Consider the following 20,113-nt stretch of genomic DNA (forward strand, 5'->3'; position numbering starts at 1 on the left):
TACTGGCAGTCCCTGAAGCCCTGCATCACCTGGAGCTCCAGGTTTTCCTGGTTCACCCTGAAAAACATTTTAAGTTGTAATATATGCAAATCAAACAAGGGAAAATTTTATTTTTGGAACACAGAGCTGGAGCACTTTGGGATCTGCAGGAAGGGAAACTTCATTCAACTACCCTAATAATGTAGTTCAGCATGTGGCGTTATGCATAGTAAAAAGCCCACTGTGCCTTACTTTTGCTCCAGGCATTCCAGGGATGCCTTCCCGGCCATCAACTCCTGGTAAGCCCTTGAAAAAGAAAAACAAATAAAAAGATAAAAAAAAAAAAACAACGTATTATTGGAGTGATTTCTCCCAAGCACTCTGATATACAAATTAGCACAACATGAAATAGATGAAGAAATGAAATATACATACAGACTCTCCTTTAGGCCCAGGGAGACCATTTATTCCTCTTGTACCTTGCGGGCCCTAAGAATAAAACATTTTTTAAATGAAAATAAACACACTGAAATGACAGAAATGAACAATTTCATCACATATTCATTCAGATATGCATTACTTTGAGAGCACCCATTATGCTCCATGTTTATATGCAAAAAGTAACCAAAGGTTGGAAGTCAGCATGACTTGGAATTTGTCTGTGCTCACCCTGTCTCCCTTTGGACCTGCCTCTCCCAGTGAACCTCTCTGGCCTTGATCACCCTACAGGGGAAAGAAGAATAATTATTTTTCTATGATTTTTCTTTTTTACTGCAGCTAAAACCTCCAGTAACTCAACAACAGTACAATTCACACTTGGTTAGAGGAGACATCTTAAACTCATAAACCCATATTTAAAATGCAGTTTCTTAATACTGCATTTGACAGTATTAAGATATTTTTAAAAACACAGCTCAAGCCATCCCCTAGGAATCCAGGAGTGTCTAAGCAATGTTGCATTCAATTCCTCAACTCATACAGTTACTGGTTATTCCAAGCATAAATTCTGGGGGTGGGAGGGAGGAGAAGGGGAGCAGGGAGGAATAAAGGTTAATAAATTAAAAAAAGAATAATTTTTAAAAGAGGTACAAATTACACTATATAGATTTTGTTCTAATGAATATTTTCCAATTTAAACCCTGCAAAATTCCAAGCCACTCTAATGTTCTGTAGCATTCAGAATAAAGAGGACACAATAAGGCTAAAATGTGTTCATGTACCCTTTGTTCTTTGTTCCTTCAATCTGCCTGGTTCCTTGGGGACAGTAAGAGATTCTAGACTTGACATCATTGTCATATCATTTATTCACCTGTGGCAAATCCGCACAATTGGATTAATCAGAGGCTTTTCTGATTCACAACCACAAAGTTTCAGGACTCAGTATCTAACTAGGTAGACCCCAAGAAGTGTTTCGCCAACACACACTTTACTTACAGGTGCACCAGGAAGGCCTTGGGGACCAGGATCACCATCAAGCCCACGAGCCCCCTGCAAAACAAGTCGATAACACAAACATTAAAATGAAGTGCTGAAACACTAAAAACTTATGCACCCTCCTGGTTCACTGGGACATGCAAATTTTCTACATCATCTTTTCTTTGTGGAGTTATGAAAGCAAATACTTCCTAACTATGGGAAAAAAAAACCCAAAAAATTACATTCAGTTAATTCTCTTAAAAAAATAATCATGTGGAAGAGCATGGAGTAGACCTTTTCACACTACTTCAGAAAAGGTCTGTATATGCCTCACTATGTTATTCTTCACCACATAATAGAATAGCGTCAAAATGTGAAAAGAAAAATCATTAAGTGCAGTGCAGCTATTTGTATTGCATATGTTTCAACGAATTAATGCAATTGCTACCCTGTAAGTAATTCAAGTAATTTCAAATAGAGAGGGAAAAAAAAACAAATGTTTTCTAAAACATTCGCAGAATATAAGGAACTCCTTTGACAAAGAGGTAGTAAACATTCCAAACAGACAAAACAGCACAAAAATGTAGGCAAATAACTATGAAGAATCAGAAGATCCAAGGGCCAGCAAAGCAAACTAAGATAGTAATAGTTCAGCAAATGTGTCTGAGAGGTTAGGAAGGATCACTCATGAGAAGCTTCATAACCAGGACAAATTTGATGTTGTTTCTTAGCATAGGGTGGTGAGGCACTGGAATGGGTTGCCCAGGGAAGTTGTGAATGCTCCATCCCTGTTGGTGTGCAAGGCCAAGTTGGACAGAGCCTTGGGTGATATGGTTTAGTGTGAGGTGCCCCTGCCCATGGCAGGAGGTTTGGAACTTGATGATCTTAAGGTTCTTTCCAACCCTAACTATTCTGATTCCATTCTATGATTCTGCAGACAATCAGAGAGTAAGGTTTTTGTTACTTCAGAGGAGACAATAGCAATAGCATGATTCCTACATTTTATTTCTTCCAGAAATTTTTACCATATAAATTGAGCAAGATCGTAAGAATAGAAATGTAACAGTCCATTTTGAAATAACAGTTAGAAAAACTTCGATGAACAGCAGGAAAATTACCGGGCAAAGTCAGATCCCACATAAACATGAATCCTACCGGCAGCAGTTTAAGACACAAAACATACAAGAGACAGAAAGAATGGAAAAAGGACAAACTCTCAATAAAAGCTCTGACAAAAACTGGACAGTGGAAGTCAGAAGTTTCAGGGAGATGCAAATCACAGGAGGGACAATTTAATAAATTTTAGCTTTAAATAAAGCATGTTATAGTTTATAACTGCTAGAACTTATTATCATGACAACTATACACTTGCACACATGTCAAAATACTACAAATCCAATAATCAGAAAGGTGTTAAGAGTACATTTACTTCATTAAGCAGAAGGACCAAGCTGCCATTCTTTTTAACTAGAAGTACAGTAGCTATGAAAATACAGCTGGCAGGAGAGAGAAAATGCAGAGGGGAAAAAGATACATTTAAATAAGCTTTAAAAATATTCAGGGGTGCACTTTTTTTTTTCTATCTGGGCTATTTTATGAAAAGAAAGGTTAATACTCACTTTGGTACCTTTAGGTCCCACAATACCGGTTATACCTCTGATACCTATGATGCCCTGAAAATAAAAAAGGGTATTTAAATTATGCTTAAGTCTCTTCATCACAACTATTCTATGCTTTCTTTTTGTTTATTTTACTATTTTCTTACTATAAAAGGAGAAATCCAACTACTTCTGTATTAGAATATTAATTCTAGATGGTAATTTGATATTTTACTAATTAAAGACTTCTTAAAAGAATTACAAAACTATTACATTGAATTATACAACCACAAATACATTAAGAACTGAAAAAAAACACACTTCAGAGTTGAGGCATTCTGCCTGTGTGAGAACACATGAAAGCCACATGTGCAAGAATGCTAAGTTGCCTTAAGCAGGGTATAGAACAGATGCAGAAGAAAAAGTCTGATCAATCAGACTTTATAGAACTCTAAAGGTAGACAAAACTTGGCAAGGGTTTTAAGAATATAGGCAGTAAGTTTATACACCAGAGAGACTGGACTGAGTAGACTTCTAGTACCATTTCTAGTACAGCAGGATGCATTATAACTATTTCCACTTCCCTTCAAAATACTGCCTCATGGGAAATTTGGCTTCATTTTTTTCTTTTGCCCAGGAGACTGAAACTATATGATAGGTCTCCTCTCTGTAGAGAGACCAAACTCTCAGCCATAACATTTGTCCTTCAACAAGGAGGATGCACTACAACTGTGTTAATGAAACAGCTACAGGCACATTCATATGGCAAAGGCAAGCCTAGTCCTTGACCTTGCTGGCAAAACAGCGAAGTGAAGAGTAATAAAAGAAGATAAAAGTCTTTAAAATAAAATTAAAAGTCAATCTCTAACTGTTTTTTCATTCTATTGTGTTATTTATTTCACAGTGATTGAAGAACTTTAACAAACTCAGTTAAATGAATTGGCTCCCACAAGCCCTTGAGACAGCAGAAGCTGCATCTTATACAAGTACTTTCTCTGGACCAGGGTGCCATAGATACTATTTTCAACATCAGAAGTAAAAAGGATTATACTCATTCCATTACTTAGCCTCTGCTTTATCTTGCTCTGGTCCTAATCTAGAGCTTTATGTTGCCTTATGTTCATAGAGAATTCTCTAATTTAGGATTTCGTTGTCATGCATCAACATAAGCTCCTCTATAATATCACATGTAGACACCAACGGTTATAAAGAAATAGTTTCACACCTCATGAAAAAAACATAAGACCCCATAAGAGAATAAACTACAGAAACTGTGTTATGCTTATTTCTTCTACTTAGAATGACCCCTTTATTTTGTTTCCTAATGCCTATTCAGCTGTGCAAACCACAGGAAGAGTTCCTCACTAGGAAACAATGAGCTGTGTGCCAGAACAAAGTCAAGCTAAGCAGTACAAGAAAATAATTCCAAAATCATAGATGTGATTGAAGGATGCTTCTTTGGCCATGCAAAAAGGCATGGCCAAAAAGGGGGAGGCAGGGGGCGATCTCTTCTTTGGCAGCTGCTACTTCATTCTCAAGACTTAGCTAAGCCTGAATATCACAGCTAACCACATTTTAAACAAGCTCTTGCTTCACTGGCCTTGCAAGGATGAAGTCAGAGTCAACAAAATTATGGAAAGGAAGGTGAAAGGGGAAAAAAACCCACAAACAAACAAAACCAAAAACCAAACCAAAACCAGACAACTAGCTTAAACCATGACAACAGTCTAGGCACAACACAAAATCTAGGACATTAAATACTTTTTAAAATAAGTCTTTCCATAGAACAGATTAGAGCTTTTTGCAAAGTGATGATGCAGCTTTTTGGAGGTGTCCTGGGTTCAGATGTCAATAATTCTACATACACTCAAAGAGAATATGGCAGAATAAAGTGAAAGGTGTGTGGAGATTTTATAATATTTGTTTTCTTACAATAAGAAGAAAAAATTATATGACATAATAAAGTGAATGGGTAACATTATTTAAGAGGAAATACTTTACTGGAGGGCCTTGAGCTCCCACTTCACCACTGGGTCCTTGGTCCCCTTCTTCACCCTGGGAAAGCAAAAGGAATACATCTGTAGCTATCCCACGAAACACATAATTGCTCTCATTGTAAGAGGTACATTTACTGTTTTCTGTCACCATGTCCTGCTTGAAGAAAATCCAAATGAAGTCACACTACATCCTCAGAATATAGACAGATACTCATTTAGGTTTACATTCTATTCCACTATTATTCAAAAGGGTAATTTCAAAGCAACCCCAGTATAAAGGTGAATTATTACTTTACTCTTAATCTGTCATTCATTTTTTTGACTTGACATTAACCTCTAGGTTTTCTTTTTCTTTATTACACTCAAAGAATAAGGAAGGTGTACTCATATATGTGAATAGACTGGATATGCTAGTAGCTCTACACCACAATACCACATTGCACTTCAGAACTTTCTGAAAATTAAAATGGTAAAGTGCCTTATCCTGATCAAATCCTTATTTGATTAGATGATAACCTCTCTCATAGCAATGATAGCGTATATTAATGGAACTGACAGTTTAAATTGACAGTTTAATTTGGAAAAAAGGGGTAAGCCAACTGTTCAACATCCAGGAAAAAGTAAGTAGGTGAGCTGTATATAATAAATTAATATTCTTTTCAATATGCTTAGGAATAGAGATCAGAGGAGGGGTTTAAAAATTGTATCTGATGTTCTTCCTCCAGCAGGGAAGCATAGACCAACGCAGCACAAATCTTTGCAACTTTTCTTACATATATTTCAATATTAAAGAAGGCCGCTTCAAAGGAAACACTTTATAAGAGCTCATTTTAGCCTTCAGGCCGAATTGGAATTGGCCTCTTTACTATAATGTTTTCCCTCTCATTCTTCCTGTTGCTACTCATGTGTGCCATAAAATAATCTAAGGAGTTCTTCTGCATTTAAATGTTTAGAAGATTGCCAATTAATGGTTTTTATTTCATTTTTGCCATGATTTCCATAATAATTAAGTCAAATGATCAAATTTAAAAGCATGAGAAATGTGACCTCTGCATGATAACAAATATGGAGTACAGGTGAATAAAGAATAGAGATACACCTTTGGTTACTCTGAAGCATTATGATACATAGTATCTCTTCATGCATTCTGGTAAAACAATTACTAGTTTTAACAAAATATAATACTGTTTTGAAGAAGAGGTTAACCTACTATTAGCTTGCTAAAACCAACAGTTTATCCTCTTTTTTTCTTTCTTTGTTGTTGTTCTTTACCTTATAACCTTGTCTTCCAGGTTCACCAGACTCTCCTTTTGAACCTTTCTGTCCCTACAATAAATGTAAAAAAAAAAAACAAAATAAATAAATAGAGATTATTAAAAATTAAAATACTGAGTCTTGAAGAACAAACAGGCTCCTCAGAACTAGACAAGGCCCCTAGTGACATGGTTTAGTGGTGGTCTTGGCAGTGCTGGGGGAATAGCTGGACTAGATCTTAAAGGTCTTTTCCAACCTGGTTGATTCTATGATTTCAGGGGGAATGAACTATACTTCTGTTCCCTTTGCAATCCCCATTCACCACTGCCTCCTTATCCACCTACTTAACACCACATATTAAATATCATGTTCAAAAAGAGATGCTCCTGGATCTAACAAGGCTGGTTAGTATTTCTTTTTACATTACCCCATTACAATTTCTTCAGGCCAACAGTTTTCCTAGAAACCAGGAAAGAATACATACAAAAACAAAATCTGAGATAAAATGAGATTCAAAAAATGTTCATGTCAATTTAGTATGTTACAGGTCTCTGAGAAGGACAGAAAGAAGGAAAAAAGACTAAGGATTTGGGGGAATATTTACAATTTCTGGAGTCAGACTACAAATGTTCCAGAAAACAAATGATCCAGTCATTCACATCCTCTAATCCCTTCAGAGCCACACATAAATTTTACTCTGGAGATTACAGCAACAGCAAGAGATTTCAACAATGAAAGGTTATTTTGGCAGTCAAGAGTTGAAATAACCCTGAGCATCCACACTGATGCAATGTTGTGGGGTTTTTTAAGTAACTATGAACTGCCCTTTTGTGAAGGCAGCGATTACCGTTCTTAGTGCTTTAAGCAGTAACTCTGTATGGAACACTTGAATAGTTTTGCTTACCTTCATGCCCATTAAGCCAGCATGTCCTGGGCGGCCAGGTGGACAAGCATTGGGACACTGGAAAAGCATCCACATAGTTACTACCAAATAGGTTTAATAAGGTTGTCTAGTATTATTTAAATTAAAAAACATTAACAGCTGTCTTACCAATAGGTCACCATCCTGCAGGCCAATTGTGCCCTAAATTAAATGAAATTAATCAAATCAGTAAAAAAGAAATAGCCAGACCTAACTCATTAGAAAACATAGGCATTACACAAAACAAAAGATACTAATACCTAAAGCTGGAATCAGAATTATAACCCACCAAAGGTTCTCCAACATGAAAAGCACCTACACTGTAGGATTTTAGTACAGGATTGCATGGAGTTGCAAAATCCTGCCCTATATCTTAAATCAGCTTTTCTGAAAAGAGAAATACTTATTTTTGGTTTTTAAGCTACCTAAAACATATTTTTATTAAGTACAGAGCAAATATATCAAAACCCCACGAACTCCAACAGAACCCAAGACAATTTCTTTAAGAAGTATAACTTCTACTTTTCCAACTTACTACCATTCAGCAAAAGATTCAGGTCTTTACAGAGAGAATAAGCTTCCCACAACACAAATATTGGTGGATGGGTGAGATATCTGGTGTTAATGGAATTGCAATAAACTAGAGATCAGTGTGCAGTGAGAAGAACTCTGTGGGGGGAAGGCCATTCCTCATATTAAATCAAATACTTGACAGAAGCTAAAGGGAGGCTTATTAGGCACAAGAGGAAGAAATGTGATTTCACAGAAGCAGCTGGATTTTCTCAAACCCTCTGGGAGGAAGCACACTGTTGCACAGAGAAGCCCAGGGGAGTTTAAGGAATGAGCAGGTCTCAGTTTATACAGATGGATTTAAAAAAGCCAAGAAGCTCAGAGAAGATAACCATTCCCCCAGAGAGGCAAAGCACTAATGTAAGGCTTTCTTCTATCCCTCACAAGTAGAAGGCCTGGCTGCAAGAAAGACATTAGAACTTAACCCACCTGGGAGTATATATTTCTGGCTCACAAGCCAAATATTAAATTTTGCTCCTAACAGAGAAAAATCTACCTCTGCTTAAGTACCACTGGCAATGACAAGCAAAGACTACATTTACAGGGAGGTTTAAAACCTGTAAAAGCTACAGTTTAAGACCATTTGCAGAAATGAGAAGACATCATGGCAGAAGTTTCTGTTTGCATTTCAAACTATCTTTTATAATCACAAAGACTTGAAACTTGCTTTCTAAATGGAAGATCAAATATCAGAATGATTAAATGAGCATATCTTAGGCTTTGAACACAAGCCTCTAGACAATATGGATTAATATAGCCTGCTGAAATCTTAAAATCCTAAATCCTAAGTCAGTATTCAGCTGTAAGGCTTCAGGATAAGTTTTTCTTCAAGCAGCACCAATACAGAATTCAGACATCAGTACATATTAAAGGCAATCACTTACTCGAGGACCTGGTGGTCCTGGTAGCCCTGGTGGCCCTCTTTTTCCTGGATCTCCCTAAGAAAGGGTAAAATAATTTTCTTGATTCATAGTAACAACGACAAGCAGCAGTTACATATTCATACTACACACCAACAGGAAGAAATTAAGTAGCTACAGAAGGACAGGCTCAGCAACCAATAAAATGTCAATCTACAACATGGCTCCCAAAGTAGAATGGGAAAAATAATATTTTTAGTAGAATGAGAGACATATTACAGAATAGGAGTCACAAAAAAAAAAAAAAAAAAGAAAAAAAAAACCACAAACCAAGCAGAACCTCCATCAGCTTTAAAGACCTGAGACATCTGTCCACAGGATCATCTGTGCACTTTTCTGTATTTTAACTGCTAATTCAGATCCGAAGTAAAAGAATTGCAAAAATGTCCAAAACTCGGAGAAGAAAAACAACCCCAGCCTTTTTCAGAGCCCAAGATGAATTTACCAACTTAGAATCTTCTCCTGTTTGTGAGGTTTTGACGTCCAGTGCTTTCAGAAGTAAAGACAATGAGGAAACGCTGCCATTTTCTCTGAATACCTTCAACTAAAATTAGTCTAATATTCTGACAGGGGCACCTTTTAACTTAACATTGTCATTTCAATATTATTTTTGACATCTTAGTAAATCATAAATGAAATTAATAGGATGAATATAGAAAAATGATTCACTAGTTCTCTCAATGCATGAGCTGTAGAGCCATAGGTTTAAAAAGTAATAAAAAGGAATAGTTCTTTTCCACACAATGTATAATTACATTGTGGGATACATTATCACAATGTGTTGTGGAGGCCTGTGATATAAATGGATTCAAAAAGGGACTAACTACATTAATGGATGATAGACTCATATATAGCTTATGAAAATGGCAGCACAGATGCAATTACTGATTCAGGCAGTCTCTGAACTGCCAACTGCCAGAATGTGGGAAAGTATGACAGAAAAATGCCATTTTACAAATAGCCTGTACACTTCCCTGGTATCCATTATTGCCCTTACTATAGAGAAGACAGTGAGCTAGATGGATCATCTGAAACAAATTGTCATTTTTTAATATTCTTTTTTATATTCATTTATATGAGCACAATACTCAGGGAGAAGGATGCATTAATAAGTTGTCTCATTAAATAACATTTTAATGCTATTTCAGATTTCAATTAGAAAATCAACAGTTGGTTTCAATATACACTTTCCTTGGTAAAGTATGGAGTCAAAATATGACAGTGAGTTAAAACAGAGTCCACAGTTTAGCATTAAAGTCAGTAGAGGGAGTCACACTTAAAATGGGACTAAGACGAAATACTAAATTACTATGTTCATTCATATGCAAATGGAAAACAGAAATAGTGCACTCATGTACCATAATGTGTAGGTGAGAAGAGAGGAGTAAAGCTAAAGGTCTGCATGTAATGTTAAGTTTTACATTTACTGTATTTCTGGCAGGTTAGCTTTTTGATTTTAGTTTTGCATGGATAATAAGAAGAGTATGGAACCCTACACAAAACATTAAATTCTAATCTAATGAGTGGACCTTTGTGCTGTTAATCGTTCCTTATTTCTGATGAACTTCAAACACAACCTTTCCTCTATCAGTGATCACTGTCAAAGAAAAAGTATGTTTTCAAGTGCTGTTATTACCCAAATATCGAGTTTAGACAGCACAGTAATTACTCTTTTTTTTTTTTTTTTTCTCCTAGAAGTACCTTCTACTAACTGAAGAAAGATACATTTTTAGCAAACATAGTACTTACAGGTGGACCAGCACGACCTACTTCCCCAGGAAGTCCTGCTGCACCAGCTGGGCCCTGTAACAGCCAAGTTAAACTGTACTTTTAAACCATACAATACCTCTATAACAAGCATCCAAGGAGTGAGAACATGCAATTCTTCCAAACAACAAACTATGGCTTCAGACACCAGAATTCTTGCCCCACATAAGTAAGCAACCTCAGTAGTATCAGGAGGGGTCATACATAATAAATACAGAACATCAGGATTAAAACAGTCTCTTTTTTCACTGAATTACTTTTTATTACATTATATAGCTTTATTGAATATTAAAAAAAAATCATTCTACAGTATATTTATAAATTGTAAAAACTGTACTTACTGGTGGTCCAAGAAGACCCTTGCCCTGTGAAATGCAAAAGCTGGTCAGAAATGTGGGAAAGGTTCCACACCTAGTCGAGTTGTTTGTCAAGATCAGGGTATTTGGGATAAAAAGATACAAAAATACCCTGATGTTTGATTCTGCAAAATAGTTTTGGAAGCTTGTTTAAATAATGTTAAATATCAATTTTCTTATTAGGTAATCAATGTAGAAGAAAAAATAGATTATTAAATTGTCTTGTAGCACCATTTATTTACACATATTTACAAACACGAATACTTTCACAAAAGAATGAAGACATAAAAATGTTTGGGTTCAGCTAATTCTAAAGTACCACGGTATCATCTATGCTATAATAATTTCCTTCTAACAGTGCATTTAAATTAAGAATAAGAGACTTCTTTTTTCTGCAAGTGTTTCCCCAAGGTCTAAACCCATTAAAGTCATTCTTTCTGGTCATCAGAAAGAACACCTAACTACTCCTCTTCACATTTTCCATCAGTACTCTGAACCATTTAAATGAGAAGTGTCCAAGATACAAATGTGTTTCTGCCTCTTTGTACAATACACTCTCTCCAAGAAAACAGATCCTTCAGTCTTGCATTACTAAAGTAAATGGATGTCTTCGTGAACAGTGTCAATGATGTGTATGAAACACTGGCATGTAAAATCACAAACATACTTACTACATCACATCTCCTGAAAATTTAAAGTGCCTGGGCTAAGTTTAAAAGCCATAGAGTATCATACCATGATTGTATCTGCAAGACTGTCCTTATAAAACGTGGTGTAACACAGGGAAAATCTCAAGCATTAATCAAAGTAATTCAATTTTAACCATATAATACATAGTAGAAAGTAAACTTTTTTCACTTTGTAGAACCTACATAATTCCTTTGCTATTACTTAACACTCTCTTGCTGCAATTCATTATATTATATATGTCTAGAATTGAATATACAAATCAAAATTTCACTACATCATGTATTTGATATGACAACATTACCCATCTCTGAAAAAAGGAAACCAGCTACTTGCAGGTTCTTATTGGAGTATCCCAACAGTGACAGGGAAAGTTGGCGATGCCCAGAGAAGCAGCTACAGACACTGTGCCCAGCCCAGTACATGTACACTGGTCCAGGAGAAGCAAGACCCCTCTGCCCACTCCATTGCATCTCCTCACTCTCTTAATTATGACCCCAAGAAGCAGGGGCTGTCCCCCAGCAATTCATGCCACCCCCTTACCCAGCTACTCCACCCTTCTGGGCATGAACTCCCTGCAAGGAGACCAAATTCCAAAGTTGAGAGCTCCAGGGCAATCAGCCAGTTAAGGACCTACACAGAGACTGTGTTCTTGCCTCTGTCTGTGTCCTAGAGTGGAAGCCTCTCTACACAGCCTGGGACTGCATCATTTCATCCCAGATGCCTGATGCCTGCTTTGGAAGTGCTTATCTGACCCATGGAGCACATGGAGTGCACAGGCATGGGGAGTAATCCACAGTCTGTAATCACCTGGTTCAAAGACACACTGTAGATCTACATCTGGTAAGTACCTCCCATTGTCAGCACAAACCTTCTGCCATCCACCCGAGAGTCACTTGTACATATACTCAGTGCTGGAAGCTGGAAGTAGACCTTAAGATACTTTCAATTTCTCTATCACTAAATACAAACAATCCTGTCCATATGTCAAACTTGTAAAACACTACCAATATATCAGCTAATAGAAAAGTTTGAGGGAATTCAACAGAGAGAATGGACTGAAGGGTGCAATACATGCACTGAATGTAGCAGCCATTTACTGCTAGTCCATTTACCAGAGCCAGATCAGAGGCATTGGTTTATGTGGTGGTAAATTGCTTGAATTAATCAGAAGTATTCTATCAGTTTTGTAGCCCTGTCATTTGAGAGGCTATCCACAATAGAGATGAGACAGAGAATAGATTAAAAATGAATGATGAAGCATATAGAAATGGAGGAAATATAAAAGGAAAAACAATAATTTAAGATCACCAGGTTGCATTCTGGGGAAGAAAGGGTTACAGAAGCAGAAAAGCAAATGCTGTATATAAAGTTTTAGATACTTAATATTCTTTCAGTTACCCTGAAGTCAACCTGGCCAATAAATTCCACTGGATGAGCTTGAAAACAGCCATAATAATTTAAAACCGATTAATGTACTAAACAGCTCCACTACTTCATGTTTGTAGTAAGAGCTTCTTAGGAAGTTTCTGAATCTGAGAATTAGAACCACCACACTCCAGCATTTTTTCTTTTTTCCCCCCCCTTTTTTTTAATTATGTTTCATTACTCTAAGTTTAATCGGAATAAGGGTGAGATTATGAGTGTTGATCATTTTGAGAAACTTCCACAAACTGCTCTATTTCTTCAGCAGCTTAAACCAATTCATCAAAAGTGAAGTCTGTATAAGTGGAATTTCTCAAAGAGATTATTTTGAGTATTAAGCTTTCCATATGGATTCAGCACATACAGGTTAACAACCATAGAGCTACAAAATCAAACACTAAGCTTCTTCCTGAAATGTGAGGCCTAAAGATTGACCTTAACCTCAATAATTACAAGGGTAATGACACAACATGACTAAGAATACCCTCTTCTAAACTGAGATCAACCTTCTTTATGTACATTTTATATACACAGTTTTTCTTAGGGTTTTTAATTCATTTGTTCTCACATTAGGCTGTTAATGGTGAGGTAGGATCATGTATACTTTTGCAAAGTCAGTTTTTATCTCAGTTGACAGACTAAACTACTACAGCACTTTAAAATAGTATGTCAGTAATTCAGTTTTAATTTGCCACTTTTTCCTCTCCCATAGTACTTCTTTTCATGTACAATTTTTTTCCTTATAACCTAAGTAACACATCTGACAGACTTCAGCTATCTCTTTGTTCCAGTTAAACATTTTAAAATGCATTGCAAACAACACAGAAATTATTTACCTGTCTACTTGACAGCAAAAAATGAAAACAAAATTACGACAAAAAACCACAAAAAAAAACACCATCACCTAACAGAAAAACATTGGGCTTTCAGTGTACCTAGAACCCACCTCAGTTCTGCTATTTTCCGTAAATTTAGCTTATATACTGAGTCTACAAATAGAGCAGGCATTATATAAAGTATTACCCATTTCCAGATGAGAAATTGTATCCATGAAAATGAAACACAAATGCCCATATAGAAAAACTCAGCTTAAGTTTGAACATGTTAATAATGTAACATCTTCAAGAATAACATAAACAGTTCCTCTCTGGCCAAATATCAAAATGATTGTTTAATATAAATTTAATGAAAGTTAATGGGAAAGGGTCAAAAATACAGCTGAAGATACAGAATTTCATAGCAAGGACTGCTATATCAGCATACAATACCTCTTCTATTTAATTCCAATAATTTCTCCATAATTAACCTAAATTTTAATTAAATTTTAATTCTATGCAATCCTACTACAATGCCACGCCAGTCATCTTGTTCCATTACTCATTTTTCTTGATGTTCTTCCTGATTTCCTATATAATGTTTCTACATGCCAACCATCACTTCTTCAACCCTGCAAAACTCCCAAACTTCACTATTATTTTCAGCTACCAAAGATGAAGGTTAAATCCATCTGCATGCCAACTAGAACAGTACTCTTCACACGTCCTTTCTCATATTTTCTCTTGTTTTCATATGAAACATCATATGGGAAGTCCCATACAGCACTTAAGCTTCAGTGATCCCATTTAAATACATGGAAAGGAGTGAAAACATTAAAGTATTTTATGCAGATAAAACATGGGCCCCTATCTCTATGCATTTTCACAAAGAGATCATAGAATCATAGAATCATAGAATAGTTAGGATTGGAAAGGACCTCAAGATCATCTAGTTCCAACCCCCCTGCCATGGGCAGGGACACCTCACACTAAACCATATCACCCAAGGCTTCATCCAACCTGGCCTTGAACACTGCCAGGGATGGAGCATTCATTACCTCCCTGGGCAACCCATTCCAGTACCTCACCACCCTTACAGTAAAGAATTTTTTCCTTATATCCAATCTAAACCTCCTCTGTTTAAGTTTTAACCCATTACCCCATGTCCTATCACTACAGTCCCTAATGAATAGTCCCTCATCAGCATCCCTATAGGCCCCCTTCAGATACTGGAAGGCTACTAAGAGGTCTCCATGCAGCCTTCTCTTCTCCAGGCTGAACAGCCCCAACTTTCTCAGCCTGTCTTCATACGGGAGGTGCTCCAGTCCCCTAATCATCCTCATGGCCCTCCTCTGGACTTGTTCTAACAGTACCATGTCCTTTTTATGTTGAGGACACCAGAACTGCACACAATACTCCAAGTGAGGTCTCACGAGAGCAGATGAAAAACAATGGCATGTGTCCAAAACTTGTGACCACATCACCCATGCTCCTTTCTTTTCCACAGCATACAAACCAAACAAAGCCCTTCAGTAGTATATGCAAACCTTGATATAAAGGCAAAAAGATTCCTTAATGTACTACTATAATAACTTATGAGTTCTTTGAAACCTCAGAAATAGCTTCTGTTTTTTCTTCATTACATTTAATTGTAAGAAACCTTCATATTGATACTTAAAGTCTAAAAAGCCTCTTCATGTAGTAAATGTATTACTTACTGGAAGTCCACGAGCACCTGGCAGTCCTGGCTCACCCTTCAAAAGATAAAAATTGAATTATTCAAGAAGTATTAGCATTAATTTTTATTAACAACATACGGGGAGATGCCTTCACCTTTAGGATGCTATCATTTACTGGACACACTCTGCAAGTATTATTTCACTTCATTAACATTATGCTGTTTCAGTGAGAGTTGATTAAAAGGAAAGACTTCCTCAGTATTAAAAAGATAGAGCTTCAGACATTTTTTCCAAAAAAAAATTTAAAAAAAATCAAAAATGCTGGTTACTCTGACTTCTGATGTATATTTCATTTGTTTGATTGCTTATGAAGTCAGGTGTCACTGTACTGGTTCCCACTGCATATTATTATGACATTCCAATACTACTATGCACCATCCCTGGCAGCGTTCAAGGCCAGGCTGGACAGGACTTTGAGCAACCTGATCTAGTGGAAGGTGTCCCTGCCTATGGCAGGGAGGCTGGAACTAGATGATCTTTAAGTTCCCTTCCAACCCAAACCATTGTATGACTCTATGAATCTATGACATAATTACAATACAAGATGGAAAGAGCTTCACCATTACTGAGGATGCTCAACCTTAATATCATCAATGTAGCACCACCATTCCTTACTCTAGGCTGGGGGAATGGAAACTGCTTTGTATTGTGTGAAAAGGCCCTAATGAATCTCTATTCTATAGCTGGTTTAATACTGAAGGAAAGGCTGCATCATCCCATTATTTGAGTAGAGACAAACAAAAATCCTGCTTAAAACAATGCTGTAATTTTGTGCATAATTATGTTCTTACCTTCTGTCCTTTTGGCCCTGTGGCTCCACGTGAGCCATCAGGTCCTGTGAATCCCTTTGGAATAAGATACACAATATTAAAGCAAAAGTTACATGGTTTTCTTAATCACATCAGAAAATATCCTAAAACATAGAACAATTAAGCTACTAAATGAGATAAGTAATAATGGGAGACTTACAATTCAAATGCCTATTTACACATACAGAGAGAACTGTCCAAGTTCAAAGTACTAGCTTCAGGTGAAAACCATCAGTCACCACCTGTGATACATCCTTCAAAAGTTATTCAGGTAAATCTCAATTAAACTAAGCATTTGATCTCACATGATCTTATTTCCTCTCAATATTTGTTGACAAAAACAACAACAAAGCTGCTGGGCTGTATTTGAGGTTGAACCACACTTGTCTATCTGACTAAAATGAAAAGCAACCATGATACTGTAACTACGAATTCATTTGGAATTCTTTTGTTTTCTTTTGTTTCCAATATTTTTTTTAAATCAGCTTATATGCTTAGAAATTTCCAGAATTCCATTAAGAAAAAAAAAAAAAACAAAAAAAAACCAAAAAGCCTTGCTTTTATGTTTTTCCAATACTTTTATTTTTTGGTACACTTCCAGCAATTCAGTGTTCACAAAGGGATGCTTTCTCTGATAATTTGCTTTCAAATGCTTACATGATCATTACAGGAAATTACTTTACAGTAGCTTTACTGAGTCTATTAAACCTGACATTGAAATAATTTGTGAAAGGGAGATTTAAAAAGTCAGAACTACCTCACCAATTAAACGTGGAATTATAGATCTAAAACCCCAATTAAAAGTTTAATGCACAACAGGAGTAGAATAAGGTTCTGTATTTTGCCTCCAGGTGAAAATAAAAAAGGTTTACCATCTCAGAACACAGTATTCTAGTATTATAGTTCCACTCATCATGGAATATGCAAATGCAAATAAATATCAAAAGCTTACCCGAGTTTAAGATGTTCTGTATTACCTGCTTGTATTACCAACAATTCCAGCATGGAAGACAAAACTATGCCTCAAGTGAAAATTAGAAGAGGCAAAGGTTTTTAAAGAACTACTTATGGAGTTTTGATATGTACAAATGGGTTGTGGTCCTGTGTTGTTTTCAGGAAAAAACGGAATACTATGAGCTACCACCCATGGCAAGCCCATTTCCTCTTACAGATGTGAAATATGAGCAGTTTAACTAAAGACTATTTCAGCTCCATGTCCATTAAATCTCTTTTCAAAACCAAATGAAAAATTAACTGCTAGCAGTTTTGCAGTCTTCAATAAAAACTAGGCTTTTTCATTTATAATTTACAATATTATATAATAGTTTGTCATATATAATATTTTTTTCATATTTTAAATTATAAAAGTTTTCTACCCATTACATAAATTAAACAGAAGCTTGTGCACCTCCTGGCATAAGATCTAAGCACTAATGCTGTAATCTTGCTTGATAGCAAGAAACACTTTCAAACACTGCTCTTGAAAGAAATATTAACAATTTCTCAAAACTTTATGAAGATGCTTTTAGCACCACTAATTTATTCAAGAGACACAACCTAACAGGCCATCAACACTAGCTGATGTTGAAACTTTATATTATTTTCCTCAGAGAAAGGAAGGTAACACCAGCAGGTACAGGCTCTGCAGCAACAAGTCTGGGAGGTTGGTTTGTTGGGGTTTATTTAATAACACTTTACTGTAACATCAGGCCTACAGGGCTGATCTGATTGTTCTGGGGTTTTATTTCCTATTTCCTCAAGTGAGGCCTCAAGCACTCACCTCAGCCCCCCTCACGCACTGAACACCGCCCAGAGGCCGGCCCGCCCTGCCGACCCGCGGCCTGACCGTCACGGAGCAGCGACAAGCGGCCCGTGCTGGCCGCCCCGCTCAGGGGGGAGCGGACCTCTCTCCCCCTCAGGGCTGACCCGCTCTCTGGGGCGCCGCTGGTGCCCTTGGCAGCCGCGGACCCTCCTGCCCAGGCGGGGGCTTGGATCCTTCTCTCGCCATTGGTGCCCTGCTTTTCCTGACCTGAGGCTGCTCCCATCGCCTCCTCCCCACAGCATAGCTGCCGGCGCCCTCTCCAGAGCAGAGTGGCAGCACCCAACAGACCTCACCCTGTTCCGCGGTATAACTGTGCCGAGTTCTGCCATCTTTCAGCTTGGAAGAAAGCTCCTCTCACACACACACCATTGGCACTCATTGGCTGCTGTGAGGAAGCCAGGGACCTCAAAAGATGCTTCCACAGAAACAGACTAAAACCAAGTACTTTTATTAAATAAAAAAATAATCAGGAAAACCAAATGTACTCACATCAGCTCCTGGCTCTCCAGGCAGGCCAGGTGATCCTGGTTTGCCTGCATCCCCCTCTGGGCCCTTCAGGATTTAAATGAACAGTTAAGCATGTTTCAGAAACGGAAGCAGAAATAAAGCTCAAAGCCTCTTCTCTCACAGGATCAAATACAAAGTAGCTGAAATTACTTACTGGTGGACCAGGGGGGCCGTTTGGACCTCTCTCCCCCTAACAACATATGAAAAAGAAAATATTAATCAGAGCTATCACCAATGTTCAGATTATCAGGAATAATGTCAAACAGATTCTTTTTGTAAGAAATTAATATTAAATCCATGTGATCTCTATTATAGACTAACAGAAACAGCCACAGAAACTTTAACAGGAACTGGGGGAAAATACATTGCAGCTCCTATGAGGAATAATGCCACAAATCCTCATCACACTTTAGTATGAGTGGTACCACATAATCCCTTTTGAGATTAGAATTATGAACCCCCTACACCCCATTTAAAGCAAATAACCACAGCTTATGATGCTAATTACATAAAATAAGTAATCCTGTATTTTCCATATCAGCAGTAATCTGAAAGGCCACCTTCTCCTGCCACCCCAGTCCACTATAGAGAATGAGATCCATTTACACATATCACATGTCAAATTCCTCGAGGTCAAACGCTGACAGTGAAGACAGTGCAGGTACACCTTGAGGCATTTCCTATTTCCTAGGCAGGACATGGGAAACACTTACATCAATGCCATCAATACCCGGAACTCCTGGTGGCCCTGGTGGACCCGGGGGGCCTGGTGGACCAGGGAGACCTCTCTGACAAGGAATAAAAAGGAGCAATTAGAGCCTGGCAAACCTGTGAGAGCCAGTCTGGGTGTATTGGCACAAGAAACAGCTTCTATGGGTTAGTCAGGGGGTCACATATGTGATGAGTTGCTGTGTCCTCACTGCATGGACATCAGGACCCATAGGCTCTATATCCCATCTCAGCTGTTGCTGTGATGACCAGCAATGCTCCCCTCATGGGATGAGTTGTTAAACCCCCCTTCCTGGTGCCAGCCATCCTCCTGCACTCCACACTGCTGGCAGGACCAGGGCAAGGCAAGGGGGATTTGAGTCCCTCATCCAGCAGGATCCAAATGCCATATGGCAATGACAGGGTAACCTGAATAAAGAGAGTGATCTTTGAGGATCAAACAGTGAAATTCACTGAGCTACTCTAATTACTCATTCAGCCAGCACAAAGGATACAGTCTTCCTAAGAGCTGGTGAAAACTTAAAACAACCCTTTCCCTACTTCCCTGGCACGCTCTGCAGTTTCCCCTCGTTCCTCAGGGTTACATTAGCATCTACAGAGCCACTTTCTCAAAGCACCAGGCTCCCAAGGGGGAGGTGGCCGGCGCCGCCAGCCTGTGGAAACCTAGAGAAAGGCTTTTACAGGTCTCCACACCTATAATGGGGGGCTCTGTTCTTGTCGGAGTAAATTCCTACCACAGCCCCACAACGGTGCTCTGCAAGCTGAAGGCTGGCCCAGGCCCTTCTGCTGAGGCAAGGCTGC

At 37.8% G+C, this 20,113-nt stretch overlaps 1 protein-coding gene across 1 annotated transcript in view; it reads right to left on the reverse strand.

Annotated features, from left to right (window-relative positions):
* Positions 1-20,113, reverse strand: part of COL9A1 (collagen type IX alpha 1 chain) — a 63,620-nt gene that overhangs the window by 25,427 nt on the left and 18,080 nt on the right. The window contains exons 8-25 of the mRNA XM_005153175.3: positions 19,297-19,371; positions 18,738-18,773; positions 18,566-18,628; positions 16,237-16,290; positions 15,425-15,460; positions 10,765-10,788; positions 10,406-10,459; positions 8,621-8,674; positions 7,296-7,328; positions 7,149-7,205; positions 6,263-6,316; positions 4,995-5,048; positions 3,015-3,068; positions 1,414-1,467; positions 649-702; positions 415-468; positions 232-285; positions 4-57 (exon numbers count right to left, since the gene is read on the reverse strand). Of these exons, the coding sequence (XP_005153232.1) occupies positions 4-57; positions 232-285; positions 415-468; positions 649-702; positions 1,414-1,467; positions 3,015-3,068; positions 4,995-5,048; positions 6,263-6,316; positions 7,149-7,205; positions 7,296-7,328; positions 8,621-8,674; positions 10,406-10,459; positions 10,765-10,788; positions 15,425-15,460; positions 16,237-16,290; positions 18,566-18,628; positions 18,738-18,773; positions 19,297-19,371 (918 nt within the window). The remainder of the gene's footprint in view (positions 1-3; positions 58-231; positions 286-414; positions 469-648; positions 703-1,413; positions 1,468-3,014; positions 3,069-4,994; positions 5,049-6,262; positions 6,317-7,148; positions 7,206-7,295; positions 7,329-8,620; positions 8,675-10,405; positions 10,460-10,764; positions 10,789-15,424; positions 15,461-16,236; positions 16,291-18,565; positions 18,629-18,737; positions 18,774-19,296; positions 19,372-20,113) is intronic.

The sequence above is a fragment of the Melopsittacus undulatus genome, chromosome 3 (genome assembly GCF_012275295.1).
Source record: "Melopsittacus undulatus isolate bMelUnd1 chromosome 3, bMelUnd1.mat.Z, whole genome shotgun sequence".
NCBI classification, from domain to species: domain Eukaryota; kingdom Metazoa; phylum Chordata; class Aves; order Psittaciformes; family Psittaculidae; genus Melopsittacus; species Melopsittacus undulatus.